The 20962-nt window shown below is 40.6% G+C and overlaps 1 protein-coding gene across 1 annotated transcript in view; it reads left to right on the top strand.

Annotated features, from left to right (window-relative positions):
* Window positions 1-584: 584 nt before the first annotated feature.
* The window catches only part of creb5b (cAMP responsive element binding protein 5b), a 38670-nt gene continuing 18292 nt past the window's right edge, over window positions 585-20962 (top strand). The window contains exons 1-6 of the mRNA XM_023403119.2: window positions 585-689; window positions 5899-5976; window positions 6425-6518; window positions 8314-8435; window positions 9848-10002; window positions 20294-20420. Of these exons, the coding sequence (XP_023258887.1) occupies window positions 5923-5976; window positions 6425-6518; window positions 8314-8435; window positions 9848-10002; window positions 20294-20420 (552 nt within the window). The 5' untranslated portion in view covers window positions 585-689; window positions 5899-5922. The remainder of the gene's footprint in view (window positions 690-5898; window positions 5977-6424; window positions 6519-8313; window positions 8436-9847; window positions 10003-20293; window positions 20421-20962) is intronic.

Genomic DNA, 20962 nt, shown 5'->3' with positions numbered 1-20962 from the left:
CAGGGTCTTAGTGCTGTGCATGCTGGCTTGTTGTTACACTGTCATGGACACTTTAATAGAGCAGAGCCATGATTAACATTATTAGTAACAGCTGTGTTTTTCCTACTATGGGAAAACAAAATGTCTGCTGTAAAAAAATTACTAGGTCTATTTCAAATGTAAGTTTTGTTTTAGTCAAGGTGGACCAATTTATTGTTAGATAGAAAATAAGAAAAACTGTGACTTTATTATTAGTAGCAGTCAAATTGGCTATTGTACTATTCCCACTATGCTACTTGGAAGTTTGCTACAGTATATTAAGTCCTAAGTGTGAAGTGATGAAGTGTGTGAGTGAATCCTCTCACTTCACACACAGTTAACTGATGTCACTTATGAGACACCTCAGAAGAAGACACAGAGCGCTTATATTTGCATTTCTAATGGGTCAGCTTTGATGCAGCTTTGCACCACACCCACTTCCAGGTCCAGCACTGTCCGTCCATGCCTGCCTCTCTCTGGGTGTGCATGTGCAAACTCCGCCCTGCTCGCGCCGCCTCCAAGCGGACCGCAATGATATAGAAGTTCAGGAATCCCACGTGACGTCACCCAGGGGTGACGTTATGCTTCTCTAAATAGATCGTATTGTAATCTTTTCTCAGTCCAACGTGGTTTCTTCTCAGAGACTGCTTCACATTTTCTACACTTGTTTGGTAAGTTGAAAACCTTAGACCATCATGCAGAGCACCGTGCATGCGCCTCTGCAGGTTTGTTGTGTTTTTTAAAAGCGCTCCTTGTTACTTTTTCTCCTCCTTTTTTTCGTGCAACAGCTTGTTTTGTTGTTCGCCTCAGCAGTCCCGGTCAAGATGTGTCTTTTTTTCTTCTTGTTCTCAACTCATTTGGGGCTGCAACTGAAAGAGATAAAGTATCATGTTAGTTTTGATATAGTGAGTGCATTGTCATGTCTCTTCGGTGTCCTTGCTTTGGCCAATCTGTTGACTGTTGTTCAAGTTGAACGCGGAGTCAAGTGCCGCTGCCGCCGCTGTCGCTGCTGCTGCTGCTGCTGCTGCTGCTCGGTCTGTCAGGTAGCAGCAGAGACAAGTCTGCAGGAATTCACCTCAAGTCCAGCTGAAAACCACAGAGAGGGTTACTGCACAGGATGGATTTTTATTGCACTTCACATCAGTTTGGCATGTCATCCAGGGTTTATATTAGCTCTAAAGCACTAAACGCTGGATCCCTGCATCATTGTCATGCCTGTCCCATCTCGGGATACGCAGAGCCGGCGTTTGTCCCGGACTCTGTGCGTGCTGCGGTTCACCAGTGATCGTCTGGAAAATGATAGCCTGGTGGTTTTTTGCTGTCATGCCAGTTAATAATAAAGAGAGTGATGCTCTCGTTCCCATGAAATTTATGTTCCTTTTTCTCTTGAACAGCACCGGGACTAACATTACGTCATTCTGCAGGCCAGTCGATATTTGATTAACCGCTGAGATGTTGAGGGTTACTTTCAGGAAGGTTGTGCTGACGAGGCGCGCTTTGTGGCTCGAAAAGAAGAAAGATGTTTTAATCATTTGATTACTCTCCGCTGTCATTATGTTTATGTGACAACACTATCAATAACCACTTGCTCCTCGTGCACGCTTGCTTTAAATTACTGTGTAGGCTTACAGTTTTATTGTGTCCATTTAATTGGCTGTGTTAATAACACCTAATAAGGTATTTAACTTTGATGATCATATTAGTAATTTTGATAATTTAATACAGACTGAGATGGACTTTTATGAAAAAGAAATAGAATGTTATTATAGTACTTCAGTAGAATAAAGCAACATTTTATGGAAACAACAGTTTTCCGCTCTTTGTTGCAAAACAAATGTTTTCAATTATCTTTTGGAATGAAAACGAGTTATAAATTCTTTTAGAAATAATCAACTAATAATAATAAACTAATTGTGTCAAAATCTAGCTTTTAGTAATATTCTACTAAAGTGAATTAGTCAAGTCAAGGAAAATAAATAATGCACAACATCAAAATAGGAATGATTACATGAATAGATAAAACAAAATAGCAAAGACTGTAAAGTCACTGACTCTAAGCTGACTCTAACTTGTGTTATTTAGTAACCTTGAAGCAGATTTAATTCTAACCATATTTTGCACAATGTTATATTTGCAGTCCAGCAGCTCACTGCTGCAATGAAATGTGGCCTACAATGAGTTTATTTGTTGATGGTTGTTGCATGTGCTCAAGGTGAAACTTTCCTCTGGTAATGATTGTACCAATGAGGGAGTCAAATGACAAAAATCATAACGCCAATCACACAGACTGATCAACAGTTTGGCCACAGACTTCTCATTTCACCATAAAAAAAAACAACTTTTATTCGATTTGTACATTGTGCTGGGACTTTTTTTGTCTTTTTGAACAATGGTATGAAACTTTTTGTGCATAAGAATAATGTCAGTGGTGTTAGTCCCATGGCCCTCTGAGGGGGTGCTTTTGTATTTGTTATGAGTTTACATGTGGTGGAAGGGCCAGTAATTGATAGTTATTGAGGTTTACATCACAGGCCTCTTTTTGTCACGCATTCAGTTCAAGAGCAGAAGTTCAGGGCAGACATTGTCTAAGAGGGCCATGTTCCCTGCCTCAGGGATCGCCATGATCCTGCCTTGAACTTGTGCTGTCAAAGGCCCCGGCTATGGGGAGCTGGAGATTAGAATTTCTGCGCATGTTTGTGCTTGCTTTAACCCAATATGCCTTTGCACCCCAACCCCTCTTTTCCTCACCATATTGTTTAAATTCTAATAGGCGTTCTACCTGGAGAATTCCTCCCCAGCTCCTCTTGAAATTGAACGCCGGACCCTAATCCTTCCCTTCGCTCACATCCGGATATAGTTAATATAAAGTGCAACCAAATTTCCTCTGCTAACCTAAAACATCTATATCAAATGGGAGCCAAGTGCCCCTTCCTAGGAAAGGACGTTGAGTACTGATAATTTGAAGTGTGAAAGCTATTGGATAATTCACAGAGGCATTCACAGAATTAATGGTTAAAAAGTTTTATGTGTCATGTGGTTTGAATTTCCTGGTAAATATGATGAAATGATTAAGTCCCGTTTTAGAAAACAGGAACAGGAAGGTAAAAGTTTAATTTCTGCATCTGTTTTAAAAATCTATTTCTCATATTTTTTCATTAGTGCTTTCTAGGACTAATATCAGTTTTTCGGATCTATTGTAAAGTTTCAGATTTAGTGTTCAGAAAGCCTGAAAACAAATGTGGCAGCAATTATTGTATAAACAGCTGAAGGTTCAATGTAACTGCATTTGAGATAAAAATGTGGGCTAAAATGTTGATTCAAGACATCAATAACTGGCAGCATGTCTACAGGCTTTTTGAAGCGCTACCCCTAATACTTGCCATCATCCTGGGTTTAGTTTGGGTTGAAGATTAGGATCAGCTGTGTTAGTCATGTTTGTTGTGTCAAAAGAGACCAGGTGAGTGTTTGGGGCCCAGCTGAAGAGACGGAGTGAACTGGTGACAGAAAGAGAGAGCAGGGCTCATTGCTTTCTGACAGAGAGACCCTGTCCAGACCCTGTTCTGCAGGCTCGGTCATGAAGTACAGCTTGTTAGGAAAACAGCACTGCTTAGCATAACACAACATTGACTGTTTTGACTGTGCTTGAGGAAATAGTCTGTACCCATGAAAAAGACACACATGTACATACATAGTGTATGAAGGTATTCATGCTCGACATTTGACATGTGGCACTGACTTGAGTTTCAGATGCGTTGCAGTTCTTGTGACTTGATGATGGTGGCAGGTAAAGGACTAATTAAGATTGTGCTATTTGTGTTTAATTAATGAATACTCAGTGCTGTAAATGCTGCAGAGGTTCCAGTCATCACCAAGAGTAGACATGAACAACAAACCACACATTTAATGCTAATGATTACATTTATTGTCTCTCAGCAGACAGTGCCAGCTTGGAACATTTTTTAAAGCAGCTACAACAGAAAAAATGTCATTGCGTCGTTAACTGTACACTTTATCTGTTAGCGTTTTTGTTTCTCTGCACCTCCCCGTCACTATTCAAATAGATTATACAGGCTTAATTCACTTACTTACGAGTGTCCATAACTCTAGTTTATTCACATGCTCTTCGGTTCAAACTTCACTAGGGCCAACTTTGAGCCTCCTGTATGAAGTTTGAATGTTTATTATCGGTTTGCATGTCCTGTTCCAAAAGATCTTCATGTGAAGTGTTAACCGTCTTCCTGCTCGCCATGATCACAGCACTGACTCGAAGATGAAGATGCTGTGTGCTGTGCTCCAAGGAGGGGATTAATAAGACTACCATAACACTTCCCATATTCACTTAACAACTGCTAAATAATCTGTCAGAAGGTGCTGAGCATCTATAGTACTGGCATGTGGTGACTGGTCAGAGGTTGTTTTTTCGCGTTTGTCAGTTATAAGGATAGTTTACACGACATTGTACTGGACAATGATTAGATGTCCAAATACAAGATGCTCAGTGGAACAAAAGCAGTCATCAAGTGTGATGTTTGATGTAGGGCCAACGGCTTAAGTCCAAAAAAATACTCACATAATACTTTTTTTTCTATAGCTTACTTTGCTGAGTAGGCTGTAATCAGTTTTTCAAAAAAAAAAAACCTTTTCTGATTTAATCAAATAAGGTCAATTTTGTTTGATGTTGTCTTAACACAAACATCCTAACCAGAATTGGTAAAGTAGTAAAAAGCAGTATGCAATTATTAAAATAACAATTTTAATCAGAAAATCACTGTTTAAAGAATAAATAACCTATGAATCTGACCGAGCTTTCAATGCAAGCTTTTGGTACTTGACAGCTTTAATATTCTTTACAGACACAATGCAGTCCGTATTAAAAATGTACTGTGTCGATACCAGCTACACATGCTGCCGAGGCAGGACCTCAAGTGTGCAGCATCCCACATTAAAATTGTGTAAATTTATTTCTACTTTTTCTGCCTAAAATGTTAGAAAAGCTAGTGCTTTACTTACTGTAGGCAGGGACAATTATCTTAGCTGTTTTAAAACTTGGGGGTTTAGTATTTAAAAGATTTAAATGTGAGTGAGACACCACTTGTGCATCAAATGTAAGAATTGATTAAAGTGCACAAAAGAGCCTTTAAATGTCGTGCTCTTACTCTTGGGAAGCTGTTAAAATGCACCTGTTATTTCTGTTGTTTTTGTGTCTGAATTTGTCCCATAAATATAGTCAAGCTGTTTTTAATATATTTTTTAAATGATTTTGTGTTGTTGTGCGTGATTATCTTCCCTTAAGTAAACAGGGGGACAGGATAATATTCACATCATTTCTAGGCCTTTAATTTTTATGTGTCTGTGCCTCAGTTTTATATTTTTTAAGCAGCGCGCAGGTATGAGGTATTCCTCTCTTCTGGGAAAGTTCGTCCTCTCTTTCACTTTGAATTAATAAAGCATCTAGAAAAATAACTGAAACCACATTTAATATGATGTATGGCTATTACTAGGGAGTAGTTATTGTCGCCAGTCCGGCACCATATGTGTTAGACCAGATTCTGTCACTTTGTGGTGAGAATAAACATTTGAAGACAGCATGTTGAGACTGTGGCTTCAACATGGTGTTGGTATTTGGTTGAAAATTTCAAACATGGTTTATTAAGTCATTTTCTCACCCACATTTACTCTCTCGCTCTCTACCTATATATATATGTATATATATAATCCAATGTTTCCCATGGTTTAACAAGCCAGAGTATATTAGCCTTGATGTCATTTGAGGGCATCCTAGATTACTATAGTGTATTTTTCCTCTTGAATGCTGGCGGGGAAACACAAGTCATTCACTTCCTCTCCTTGCTTTCTTCTTTTTTCTTTTTTTTTTTGTAGTTTTATGAGAAGTTGGCCAGAGTGATGAACTCAGACCAGGAAAGGCCATTCGTGTGCAACGCTCCTGGCTGTTCTCAGGTGAGTGTGTCAAGACAAAACAAAACACCAGAGTTTGCATTTGTACATGTGTGTGTGCGCGTGAGGGAGCCTGTTTTACTAAACGTGTGGTGTCCAACAGCTTTGTGGGGACCAAAATGTTGGACCCCACAGAGGGTGTGTGTGTGTGTGTGTGTGTGTGTGTGTGTGTGTACATCTGCCTGTAATATGAAGAGGTGTACAATTAGTAGGCCTGAGGTGTAGAAATTGAATAGCTTGGAAGTGAGTGAAACACAAACTGTAAATAACACTATAGGTGTAAAAATACCTATAGAAATGCTCTTTGAAGTCAATACCAGCGCTGTTGCTTTTTTAGGATACAACTCTTTAAATAGAGAATAGTAAACATGTAGTTCAGTTTCAGAATTAGAACACGTATTTAACTCTGTACAAGCAATTCTTACAATCCTACTTCTTAAAAACTTAACAGCGTTTCCCCACGGAGGATCATTTGATGATACATCGACACAAGCATGAGATGACCCTTAAGTTCCCTTCCATAAAGAACGACAACATGTTATCAGGTGAGTTACAGCCACATCAATACACACACACACTACCTCAGCAGCTCAGCAGGTGTGTGCCTTGGTGACTCATGCTCAGACACACTTGTCTATCATCAGAAAACTTTATGGCATGTCTATACCAGTTGTTTACAGTAATGTGAATCATATGACACATCCTAGCTTGCAACTCAGTGCATACCACATACGCACAACAGGATGAAGAGATGTTGACATATTATTGAGGCACGTTAAGTTAAATGTCTTCCCTTTCTTTGTGTGATTTGCATTTTCCCATCATTACAGGTGTTCATCTTACTATATGATGAACTACTATATGTTTTATGGATGGTGGGGTGTCCAAGCTCCAGGTGACATGCTGATCTGTTCAAAGAAACATCAAATTTATAGAATGTGTACTGCATATACAAGTGTCAACCTAAGGCCAATCCATAAGTATAGATCTTCATTCCTAGAAATGTCCCTGCCACACTAGACGACAGTGTGTGCTGCTTCAGCCACGTTGCAGAGATTGTGTCTTCTTTATTATTTACACTCTGTGGACAGCAGGATCGGATTTTCTAGGCCAGGTGTCCTTATTGCCTGTTGTCTGAGTTACAGCTCTGGCCGTTTTTCTTACTGAGACCTTGACCTCAAGATAAAATAGTCAGTAGTTATACTGTAAGTTACAACTCAAGCACACATGGTAACATGGCCTAAACTACTCACAATAATTGTCTCCTCTTTAGCCTTTAGTTCTACAGCTGTTGCCTTAAAGTTAACCTCCCGCTCCATTTGTTAATATTTTCATTGACTCATAGGTATATTTTTTATTAATAGAACTTGAGTTACATTCTCACTCTCTCCAATGGAAAAGATGTATATTTAGAGTAACACTGTATTTTGGGTACAAAGTTTGAGTCAATCCCCAGTCTAGCCAGAATGGATAAACAGACCATGAAGTATGCTTTTAGCCTTTGAAACAAGCCTGATCCTAAAATCACCTTCAACTGTCTGAAATCTGATCTGTGTGCACCCCCCACAATGTCAAGCTGAATACCGTGGCTTGACTGAGTTCAACAAATGAGACCCCCACTCGGTAGGTGGGATCTGTACTTCATCAGCTGAAATGGGGCTGTCAAGTTTAGTATCTCTCTCTCCCTAACAGTGCTGAAGTGATGTTTTCTTAAAATCACTGCAAATATGGAACAACATTGTCCATTTTTAAAACTTTAGTCTTGATGTGGATCCTCATTAACTTCCTTAAAGTATTTACTATGTTAACTCTGGTTTACAAGTACAAGTAATAAAACAAACAGCATTTTAACATGATGTCGAAACAGTGAGGCTGGAAAAAAACAACAAACTTGAGCATTAAGGAAAAGGGTTAACAATAACAATTATGCAATGAAACAAAAACAAAACTGCCATATCTGTGATATTAATACAAATAGATCTGGTTTTAATTTGTCCAACATATACTGTACTTCTTGCTGATATATGTAGTTTATTTGACATATTGTTGTATTGTGTGTCCTGTTTGTTTGTTTAGTGTTATTCTGTCATTGTATACTGTATGTTTCAATTGTGCCCCACCAAGGGTGGCTTTAAGCTAACTGTGGTATAATACATCAAATGGTAACATGCACTGTCCTGTACAAATAAATGAAAATGATAAAAAGAAAATTAAGAAAAATGAAAAACAATAATTTTCTGCATGTTCCTATGCTCTGTACCTGTACTCTTTTGCTACAAACTGAAATAACAATAGTTGATTTAAAAGCTAAAACCTGAAAAACTTTTCCTTGATTTCCAGACCAGACGCCCACGCCAACACGTTTCTTGAAGAACTGTGAGGAGGTGGGATTGTTCAGTGAACTGGACTGTTCCATTGAACAGGAGTTTTGCAAGGCCCAGGAAGAAGAAGACAGTAAACAGGTACTGAAGAGCACAGTATGAATCCTCAGGTTTAAAAAAAAACCGAGGTGAACCCAAAGCCAGAGCCTGACCACACGGGGTATGTCAGGCCATTGTGAACTGTTATCTGGTGCTATCATCAGTCATGTCACCAACAACAGCCCACAAAATATGAACTGATACACATTCTTTTAATAGATGCACAACACGTAGACGTCATGTAACCGCACTCCGCTTTGTTAAAGAGCTGATAATCACAGATATGTAGACACCTTCAATATTTCTGCCATGTTTTCTTCTTCTCATTCAAAGTGTAGTCATGTGTTGCACATCCAGCCCTTGTTGTGCCCCAGATGCCATGCTCCCTGATCCCCATCAGTCCTGTTTACAGTGACAGACAGGGCTAGCAGGTGGAGATTTGTCACCCACCACAGTTAAAGAAAAAAGAGATCAGCTTCTCCACCTGTAACTTCAAACAGCTCTCCAGCCATTTCTCTGGGAGGGGGTCCTGTTTCTTTCCAGACATAAAGACAGACCCTTGAGACAACTTTTGTGGAAGCAATAAAAGACCTGACCAGACATTCTCACATGTGAGCAGAGTTGCAGAGCTTTGACATTTGATAAAAGACGTGCTCATCTATGCACTATAGATCTGCCCTGAGGCACAACTACCTGAAAGACGGGTACTCGTCAAATCACCACAAGAGAGACTGCTTATCTAATGTCTGGGAAGATGTGCAGTGCACGCTGAAGCTAAGCTGTCATTGGGTGGTTTGGCTCTGAAGCTCATCTGTGCTCAGGTCATGCCATGTCTAGCCTCCAGAGCCTGTGTGGTTTACGATGGGAGGCTCTGCTAACTCAGCAGGAGGCGAGTCAGAGCAAGACTCTGAGGGAGCGCAAAACACAATAGGCATAGATAAGGAGCAAAAACACTGAAACGTCAGGAAAACAGCATCAGCCAATGTAAATATAAAATAGTTACACGATCATGTACAGACATTCCTGTATGAGTGATTTAGTTCTTTTGTATTGCATTTCTAAAGTTTTGTGACTGTCTCTATTCTTCTTTTTATGCTTCACATTTGACTCAATGCAAATTACTTCAGCTCTCTGTTTGTTTTACCCCAAGATGTGTGAGCTTTGGAATGTATATCCCATTATATTTAACAGAGGCAAAACTGACAAACTGTCCTGCTGGGTAAATAACAATAAGGAAGCCTGGTCTCCATTAGACTCATTGTTTCCCTAATTCAACTCAGAAAAAGCCTGTAGATGATAGTTTACATAGTTCGTTGTTACCAATTCAAGCTGGGTGTATGGAGCCCAAGGCCAAACAGTTGTAATGCTTGGGTTGTGCTGAAAATACAACTTGCTGGGGAAATTTTGACACTCTTGACAGATGTATACCTTCTTTCTTTTCTTTCGCTCTACAGAACATCTCACTGCACGGCCAGGCAGGCCAAGGCCAGCACCAGCAGTCCCACTCACGGATGGGCAACCATGATACCAGCATAGTGATCCAGCAGGCCCTGCCCTCTCAGTCCAGCTCCGTCATCACTCAGGCTCCATCCACAAATAGACAGATAGGGTGAGTGGGCAACACAACCGGAAAATCTGGCAAAACATCAGCAAAATAAAATTAAGTAAGAGTTGCAAAAAATGTCAATTATATTAGAGAAACAATAGTTTTTTGTATTATTAATTTAGTGTGGGTGAGTTTTCGAGTTGTTTTTGTTACCATGGGGTAGAAGCAGTGTAAATAACTGCTGACAGACTGAAAATTATCTGAGAAGTGCAGTGATCGGAGTGTATCCTCTCACCTCAAGAGTGCCCCTGTTATAGCTACAGCCGTAGGCTCAGCCTGGTCCCTTTGTGTCGGTGCCGATTGTCATCGCTCCGTAGTCTCTGAGGTAATGTCAGTATTTTGTTACATTTTGAGCAATGTGTGTGGGACTGGCGATTCATGTTTTGCTGTTCATTCAGTATTGTCCCACAGCAGAGCATGCCAAAGAGGGTCCCAGAGGACAAGATGAGGTCATTGTTGAAGCCTCAGTTGTGACTGCTTTTACAACGGTTTAGCATTTCATGCTTTAAAATAGTTCTTTTCACTGTATGGGAATGTCAGCCACAACATTAGAGTTCTCTTTCTCTGATACCTTTGCATACAGGTGCGTAATAACAGCCAGTATAGAACATATATTAACAGCTTTTTAGGGTGCTGCTTTATCATGTACCTGCAGTCTTTAGTGGTCAAGGAATAGTTCAGAGTTTAATGTGTTTTCAATCATAGTCATAATCAGACTGGGTGCTGATGATCCATATCTTTGTCTCTGTCTGTAGTGAGGTTGGGTGAGGCATTGATTTTATAGATCTTAAGAAGAATCATGAGCTATCAGTTCTTCGAGATTGACGTCTTTCCTTCTACAACCCTTTGGTTTTTACATATGAATAACATAATCATTACACGCAAACATTTAGACACACTTCTTTTCCTCATGATGACACCGAACAGACTTTATTCATATCCCTCATCCCTTCACCCCAACCACCTTCAAACTTGTGCCAGGGCTTTGTTACTGTAAACCAGGCCTGTGGCAAGCTAGTTAGACATTGAGATGGCTCAGTGTTATAGACCTGCGTTGTGTCGAGGTTGTCCTGTGTAGATTTACAGCTTGAGGAGTTAGTGAATATTGGATGGGAGGCCCATCACTAAGCTTGACTGACACCCCGTCAGGCTCTTTGTCGAGGACAGGGGTGGAATTTCATCCCCTTGGAGGAGCAGCAATCACTGCCAGTAACAGAGACTTTGCTGGGCCTGTTTCACCTGAGTTTACCTGGCATTAAAAACTCCTCACCTTGATAAAACGTGGACTTCACGTCTTATATGATCACAAATCTTTCAATGAATTGTTTAGAGACTGGTAGTTTTACTGCTTGCTTACATAAAAACACATCACTTGAAAATCAGAGACGTATGGTGGTGGTTTTCAGCTGCAGAATGGCACAGAAGTCCCAGCTGCAGTTATCTGTCTCACATTATTTGAGGCAGTCCCTGAGCAGCAATTGCTGAAACTGCAGGGATGTCACTTGTTTACGAGGATGGTGGTGTCCTAACACATGAATAGAATGAGCAGATTCACACCAGAGAAAACTGATCTGGAAATGTTCACATCAGCAGGAAAATGAGTTGAGGAAACCCCTCCACTGAGAAGCAATGCTTCCACAGGAAGCCATTAGGGCCAACCAAAGGCTCCATGCACAGAGTTTCTCCACAGGAACTTCCTACATACAGAATTAGCTGGACACTTCATAGGCTAGCTGCACTCCAATGGTTCCATATGACGCCTGTCATAATTAGCCTTTTGTTCTGTTAAGCCACCTCAATTATAGTCTCCAATATGTTTTAATATCCCATGTCTTGGTGACGAAAAGAGAATCATTTAAAACTAAACTTTAATCCACACTACATAAATTCTTTACAGTGCAAATGTTTATACTTAGATTTACTCAAAATGACTTTAGAGACCATTAAGAAACAGTAATCCTTGTCAGGAATGGTAAGGTTTGTGTATGTGATCATTACAGGCCTATAAAGCTTTTAATCTTGACACACTTTATGGAACTCTGTGGTGAATTTATCTCTGAATGAGACAAAATCACCAAACAAAATCAGTTTAATCTCACTTCCATCTGCTTCCTCGGTTTGTTCCTCTGCTCTGCTGAACGCACAGCGTGAGCATCCAATGAATTAGGATAACAAGTCATTTTCATTGCTCCACAATGTTTACTAAAGAGCTTTGAGGCTTGGAATCAATTAGGATTGGCTTTCCTCAAGTCCATTTACTTTAGGGTTGAGCTGGGCCTGCAGCTGTGAAACCTGAGGACCTCTCTCTTGCTCTCTTTTTCTCTCTCTCCCCCTGCTCTGAGTCCCTAAACAAGGTCTTTGGGGAGTTGCACTGACACAAACCAGTGTTAAAACCAGGCACAAGAAAGAGCCAGCAGATCTTAATGTCACGGCTATCATTATCATACAAAGGGGAGTGGCGTCCAACAGATTTGAATGCTCTGTGCTTTTCATTTTATAAACATCTGGCACTGAGTTATGTCAGAGTTAAATGCATTGAACATTACGAGTCAACCATGTGACATACAACATTCTGTAGAAACCTCAACCTTTTTACTTGTAAGTGTGGGTAGATGGGTGTGGGCACAAGGAATTAATTCTTCTATTCTGGCTCAACAGTGGAACTCCAATCATTTCCATCACATAGCACAATCAACCTGAATGCAGCTGGGTTAAATGAGGAGTGATTACAGTACAGATGTGGTGAAATAGCTGATCATCAATTTTTGATGACTTGGTATTTAAATATCTCTCTCAATTTTGGCTGTGTATTAAAACAGGTGCCTTTATTAAATGAGGGCAGTTTCTTTAATGGTTAATATTAGGATTGTTGAGGACTGTGTGAATCTAAAAGGTGCAATGCTTTTAAAACCAGACTGTTGATGTCAGGTGGTTTTGGTTTGTCACCATCTTACCAAGACAATATTTTGCAATTTTTCTTGGGCTTAGATCCATTTCAAAATCGAAGTTTGTATCATTTTATTCGTGTGCAAAGGTGACATGAAAATTTTATCATTTGCAGTTTGGCATTTGTATGTAGTGACTCCTTTTGTCTTTAGGTTTTCTGTGGAAGATTTATCTTTAATATTAGCTGTGTCTTGTTGGTGATGCCCCACCCCGGGCATACTGTGTGCAACTCTTAAGTTTGACAGTCACATCAATGTGCAAAGTTCTGAAGGAAGTCAATTTGTGGTTTCATTTCCCATGCTGCTTTAAATGCAATATATTTCACACCTCAGAGCCACCATCTACTTGTGGTCCTTGTTTTTGCGTTTAAGGGAAGTAGCACAAATAGATGTCAGTCTGCATGCCTTCAAAAGGTTTTTTGCAAAACCCAAGTGTAGGGTGACATATTTGCTGTTAACTTGATGTGTTTTCATACAGGACCACTGGGTCAAAGATCTGATGTGGGCTGCTGATACCTGCCATTCTTTGTAGTTCAAAGAATCTGCTTGACAATGCTTAATTACATTTATTTTGCTTAATACAGATTATGACCATCAATCATGATCATTGACAGATATGATTCCTTGATCGTCTCTTACACTTTCTAAAAGAAACTTGAACTTAGGTGGCACCGCTTGAAAACAAGTGAACTGTAATTTCATGTGCAAATGCAATCTGTGCATGGTCTGTCACATACTGTATATATATCAATATTCAGGAGCTCTCTTAGCTGCTGATATATACTACTGCTCTCACAGTGTAACTGATTAATCCTAGCTTTGATTATTATTATTATTATTTTGATCCCAGGATGCGTTGCATATCACAATTTTATAGATTTCTTAGCACCTTTTCCCATGTGTATGATAAATAACTGTGCTGATTTCTACGCCCATTGTGCCAGCGCCTCCACACCTATGCTTAAAGTTGTGGGCTCTCCGTGGACAAATGTTGACCTTGTGAACTTCACAATTTAAACAAAACTTCCTTTATTATTGTTTATGATTAGATTGTATTCAGAAAGCGGTGATAAGGAGGGAGGTCCGTCCTGAGTGCAGGAGCTCAGGACCTCTACAAAATGCCTGAGGTGCCCTCATGGTCCGACTTGACAATTGCCCTTCTCCACGGGCAAATATAAGCAATAATCTCAACCATGTTTAAATTGTAGTGCTAATGTACACAGAGTAGTAGCAGGTGGAGAAAACAAATACACAAAGGTAAAACAAAGGTGTAATCAATTACAAAAAAGGAAAGAGAGAAAAAGAAAGAGAGAGAATACAGGATGTACATCTGACCTGAATTAAGATGAGCTCATTGTGTACTGCAGTGGGTTTAATAGTGCGTTTGTAGAGGAACGCCCAGACTCTGTTCCCTCTCATTCCAGCGGGGCTGTGTCATCCCTGCCCCGGGGCCACCACACATGCAGGCTCAAGCACAAGCAACTCACACACAGGGACATGCCTCACAGCTCTGGGGAGCACAAGGATCACAACGTGGGGAAGTGTGGAAAAGGGGGATCAGAGGTGGACAGAGGAGAGGAAGAAAGGGATCAGAGGTGGATGGAGGAGAGGAAGAGGGGGATAGGAGGTAGATGGTGGAGAGGAAATGAAGGATCAGGAGGGTGGAGGAGAGAGAAAGAGAGAGGAGAGAGGCGTAAGATGTGGAAGGCATGGGTTTCATACCAGGATGGTGGCTAGCAGGGTGCAGGAGATTATAAAAGACATATCTGAGCAACGAAAGGAAAAGGTACATGATGTTTGGATGGAAGCATGAACCAAATGGGATCAGGACAATGAAGGTGTGGGAAAAATGCACTGAGATTATGAAAAGGAAAGTGAAGATGGAAAACTGAATGAGTGGCAGAGGGATGAGACTGTTTGTGGAAGACAGAAATTGGGTGGCAGTATAAGAGGAAGATAAGCTGGGTAAGGAGGACAGGGACAAAGTTTTAGGAGATCAAGAGGGAAAAGGATAAAGTATCACTGAAAGTGAAAGGGGCTGTGTATGCCAAATGTTACGACACCAGTCAGGTGCTCCTGACAGATGCCAGGTTAGCTTGTAACAAGATGACACAGTTGTTGCTGAAGAGTGTTTCTGATTCACTGGTGATGTACTGACATACTTTTTACTTTCATTGAAAATGAAAGACAGCTCATCTTCACTGTCCTCAGCCAATGGCATCTACTGAATCAAAACAATATCATAGTTGGTGAATAAATACGGCAATACTAATGCTAATTTGTTCCAGAGTATCATTCACCTCCATTCCTCAACTGTGCCTTGGCATGGCTTTACTCAGCTAGAGGCTCCCTAATGTGAGGACACCCCATCACAGATCCATCCCAGTGCTGCACCCTCCCAGCATCAATCCCTCCTCTAGCCTGCTAATAAAAGTCAGCCTGTGTCGTAACCCATTAGGGCTGATTTATTTGATCAGATTCGTATTATTTCCTCAGTCCAAACCCCATGGCACTCTCCTCCCACCAGTGATTAAAGGCAGTAAATCAGGGGCAGGTCCTGTGTAGTGTTTACTCAGAGAGCCAGGCAGCTGCAAGCTGTTTGAGGCCCTTGTTTCTCCCTCTGTTTACCTCCGTTCCCATGGCGACTGCACCACCGTCTCCCGAACGTCTGGAACTTGGCCCTGGGCTGTTTTGGTTACGTTCGAAAGTTTTTAGCTGCTGTGTCTACCCAGAGCTCGCAGTGACTTCACCCAACGAGGAGTGAGCGCAGTGATGTTGGACGAGTCGAGGAGGAAAAGAGAGGGAAAAGAGAGAGGAGGGAGGGACAAAATCTGGGGGTAGGCAGGCACAGGGTGGGGGGAAGGCGAAAAGCCAAGAGCATTACATCATTGCTGGAGCAGAGTCAGAAAGGGAAGGATATGAGTCAGTGGACTGACTGCACCTCTCTCTCTCCCTCTCTTGCTCCTCTTGGATGGCAGCCAAGCCCCTTGTGTTCAAGTCCCCAGTACTTGAGTTGGAGTTGGGATTGTGGAGATTGGGACAGTAAAGCTTAGTGTGTGTGCAGACTGCAGGATTTGTAGGTTAGAGCAAGCAAGTCCAGGGGGGCTTGAGTTGAGATGTGGGCACCCTGAGGGGTCCAGAAGAGAGTTATAGAGGATTAACAGGACAATGAAGGGTTGTCAGTTCTGCTCCATCGGGGAGAAAAATAGCAGGATAACTTAGAGAAATAAACTATGGAAGAAGAGATAAAAAGCAAAAGAGGGACTCAGGGAGGGAAGAAGGTCTAGCAGTGATGTCATGGTGGACTGAAGGTGGGTGGGGGGGGTGGTGCAGTGGTGGTTCTTGGGCGGGGATTGTGGAAGAGAGAGCAAGGCACTCAGTAATGTGAGAGTGCAGGGTCAGGACTGCAGAGTGTCTACCTGCTCTCCCCAGGGGCCCACAGCCCAGGCTATTATCAATCCCCTCAGTGGAGCCACAGCCTGTCATTATTCACTCACATGCACACACACGCACACACACATACACACACACACGCACACATGTTCACACACAGGTTCATGAACATTCACACTCTGGCACATGCACTTATTCACACACTTACACAAACGCTCTGAACATGAATCTACTAATATACCGTACATGTCGGATGCATAATATTTTCATGAGCAAACAGAAATAACAACAGAAAGCAGAATAGAACTAAAGGGTAGGAACATGTTTTGTAAGAAACATTTAATATTTATTTTCAGATTGTTGTTTGCCCGAATACTTTATCAATCAACCAATTGAAGAATGAGAAGGCCAACAACTCGGGTAATTAGAAAAAAAAATAACACTGGTCATAGAAAAGAAAATGTTCTTCAGGCACTCTAAGGCAGAGCAAAGGAAAAAAAGTCATATAAAAGCCTTTATTTATTCAGGCATACAGTATTTGCTGAAAGACACTGACAAGATTCAGAGTCCTTATTGGGGCAGAAAAAGTAAAAAAAAATAGTGGAAATACCCGACATAAGTTCCCAGAGCCCAATATATGACATCTCCAAATTGCTTGTTTGGCTGATTAACAGTTCAAAACCCCAAAAGAGGCAATTAAACATCATATAATGCAAACTAAAGCAGAAAATATTCACATTTAAGAGGCTGGAACAAGCAAATTTGGGGGATTTTTGCTTGAAAAACAACTTGAACGATTAAGTGATTATCACAATTGTTGCCAGAGAGTTAAGCATTCTAAAAAAGTCTTTTTTTCACTAATAGTGGCTTTTTGCTTCCAGTTAGTCTGAAATGTCTTTATTTATCAGCAGAGTCAGCACAAAGCTGCGTTAATCCCAAGAGGAAGTGCTGTCAGATGTCAGCGTTGTTTTTCCTCCCACTGGACAAGCAGGTTGTGTTTTTGTGTGTGTGTGAGGTGGTGACGGACTCAGTGTTCGTCCTCCCACCACTCTGCTGCAGGTGAGCTCTGCTAACAGACAGGCGTAAAAGTACAACCTGTAAAGGCTTCAAAGGAGCCTTTATACTCTCGAAAGCAAGAACCTGACGTGTCTGTGCTGTGTCCTGACCTCTGCCAGTTACTGACTGTCACAAGTAGCTCTGTCAGTAAATTTCATTTTCTTATCTTGAATGAGGACATACATGAAGACTAACTGAGATTTTTCTTTTTATCCAAAGCTGTTGGTTGTTAGGCTGCAGGCTGATTTAACTTTCCTAATGACAATACCAACACTGCAAAGCATTTAACTGTTTGGTTATTGCTGACTTTGTGAGGCTTTGGTCTAAATCAGCAAAAGATCTGGCAAACGTAGTCCTTTAGTTCTGTAACACTGGAGTTTATAAAGTTACTTACCATCACTTCCATTACCAACTTTTTAAAACTACTGCTGTCATTAATGTACTTGTGTTCTTGGACACAACATTTTTAGGAATATATGTACATTATACAGTATAAAGTATATATATCAACGCACATTGTAATACATGTAACATTAAATACTAAGGCTTTTTGCAAAAAGCAATTAAATAGGCTATGTTAAATAAATCACTACAAATCAAACAAAAGTACTGTGAATGAGCTAATTCCAAGTTATGAGCGTAGGTGTTATAGCCATAGTTATATGTAGATATGTTTGTTTAAAATTTGTTTTAAGCTAACATATCTACATCTGCAGTCCAAAAAAACGCAGGCAGTAGTCATACTGAATAAAAATTTAGCAAAACAGTTTTTATCTACAAAATCAACATCATGTCACTGCCACTGCCTCATGACTGTTATTTCATCCTCTTAAATGCTGGCAAAGTCTAAAGGCAGAGGGAAACTGTGTTGATGTAGTGTGCAGCTACACTGCATACCTCATTGTACTTTCATGACTTTTCCCATGTGGAAATGTTTGGATTCGCGGTGTTGCTCAGATGTCATATGTGCTGTTAAATGAGGGTGATTGTGATAAATTGGGATGTTAGACAGGAATGACACTCAGTCGGGATGGTAATGGTCCTGTGTGTGTGGAGCAATCTAAAATGTCTGGAGCGTAAATGCACATATTTAGGTCTGGAAAAATACAGGTATTTATTCAGGTGGGGGACCGTTTGCTCTGGTATAGCCCTCCATTTGGCCATCACTCCCTCACTACTCACCATTACGGTAATCCAGGCTATGGTTTGGTCAATTGATTACATCAACCCGTTGAACACAGCTAACCTAAATGCTTCTCGTTTGCACTAATTTCTAAATGCTCAAGGAAATGGAGCTTTATTGACTGGTTAGTGGCAGCATTCATCCTGATGATACTGATAACTGGAGCATTATTGATTCTCCTAATTCAGGTTTGTTAAAGATTCGAACGTTACGAACGCTGGTGTTTTGTGGGCACTGTTTTGCAGGGACTGTATGCCTGTGGGTGTAGCAGCACCCTGCAGCTGGGAATCAGTGTTCTTACAAGCAGGGATTTGGTGGCAGTTGTATAAATGATGTCACCATGTGCAGATGGAGTGGTCTGGGGTTTTTGGATGGCTGCAGCCTTGAACCAGTGACTGAGACAGGACTGCTGTCAGTAGTTTAAGCTTAGCCTGGGCCTCATCCGTATATGTGATTTATTGATGTGGCCGTGAGTGTGGATAGGCCTGTTGGTCCGCAAACGCTTTTGTGGTCACCAAGGGAGATTTTCCCCACAGGGCTTTCACCGCTGTAGCCGTTTCTAAATATGATTCTCGTCATACACATTTCATGTGGTTGTTATGACAAATATTATTCATTCATCATCACTATCATCATTATTCATCCATTGTATTACATATGTTTAAAGTGCATCGAAAAACTGCCTCAACTTTCAACTGCAGCATGAATACATAGCCACATACTGCAGATACAAGTAGAAACAAAAAACGGGAAAAACATTTGTTCTGAAATAGCACAGATGTGAAATGAATAAATGCGTGAAATCACTTTTAAAATCTAAGAGGGGTTTTCTTTAACAGTCTCTTGCAATAGTCCAAGGGTTCTTTTCAGTGTAATGCACTTTGTCGATAGTCAGTCCTCCAATCATGTTGCCAAAGCCAGCCCAGAGATTTGTGAAGTGTTTGTGAAGAAAAACATTTTTCAGTATAAGATACTTTGATTACCTTCTCCTCTCTAGGACATGTACTCTATACTTAGAAGGACATTCGTGTAATGTTTTAGGTTTTGAAATCCTATGTTCATTACAAACTAATTTACCTGCAACAGTGAAAGTTCCATTAAAACTCACAAAGAGGTCTGCGATAGAGTTGGTCCTTTATTTTATATGGATAATCAATAACTCTTTCAACTTAAGTTTTTAAACATGTAGTTGTTAATGGCTTAAATGTGACTTAAGACATCAAGCTGTTTATGCACAGCAGTTCGTATTATCCCCCCCTTTCCCCTGTTTTCCCCCAATTTTTCCAATATCTCTCGAGTGCTGTCTTGGTGCTTTTTCATAATTTCATGAATACCACATTTATTTCTGTTTATAGTTAAATCATTTTGTAAGCTTGTGTTTTGCTCAGTTTTACATGGTAACACACCCCCAATTGGCATTTATAAGCAGTAGGTAAACATTGAATGAATGGTTTATAACACACTGTAATGTAGTTGTAAGCAAATATGAGGAGTGTTTATGTGTAACCACATATTATTAAATATAAATACAGCTGTGTTGTACTGCATAATCATCAGTCATTATATGTTTATACCCCATAATTAATTAGCACCATAGTGTTTGTAGTTGAGTTTGCTGTTGTAATATGACAAAACAAAGAATAATGCTCCTAAATGATCCATAACAGTGCAAAACCTGAAGTTCTTTGTCTGCATCTGTCTGTGTGTGTCCTTTCAGGCCTGTCCCTGGGTCTCTGTCCTCACTGCTGCACCTACGAAACAGACAGAGACAGCCTCTGCCAGCCTCCATGCCTGGAACACTGCCAGACCCAACCATGCCTGGCTCCTCCGCTGTGCTGATGCCCGTGAGTACAACAATGGAGCACAGAGCACATTCACTCACGGGTGCACTCACACATGCAGAAGCAAACCCACTCACTCATGTAGTAAGTGACGACAGTGTACATTAAGACTGCAGATAAACTATGTAGGTCTGCACTTTCGGATGTTCTCTGTCATCATTAATGTGACTCACAAGGAAGTTGTATGTTGTATAAATGAAGGATTCAATCTGAAGGTTCAGAATATGGGCTTTCTTTCTTTTGTAATTAAGCTAAAAAGATTTAGAGGACCCACATTGGGAAGGTGAGGAATGATAACAACACAGTGAAAGCTCCTCGTATCAGGATTCTAATGATACAACATATGTTCTCATTGTAACACAAGACAGCCCGTGTTTATGGTATGGAAAAAAAAACCCTCCCATGTTTATTAAATTAAGAGCTAAGCGATTTTGGGGAAGATTGACGGTTCAGGAAAGGGGTGCAGGTTTGGGTGATATTTTTACACAAAACACACTTAGTGCAATTAAGGCTGTGTGTCACGTTCTAGGCCTAAGTCTCTGTGG

The sequence above is a fragment of the Seriola lalandi genome, unplaced genomic scaffold, assembly GCF_002814215.2.
Source record: "Seriola lalandi dorsalis isolate HSWRI2012SDOR001 ecotype SW California unplaced genomic scaffold, Sedor1 jcf7180002054062, whole genome shotgun sequence".
NCBI lineage: Eukaryota > Metazoa > Chordata > Actinopteri > Carangiformes > Carangidae > Seriola > Seriola lalandi.
The sequence above is the reverse complement of the archived record's forward strand: the minus strand, read 5'-3'. Positions and strand labels throughout refer to the sequence as shown.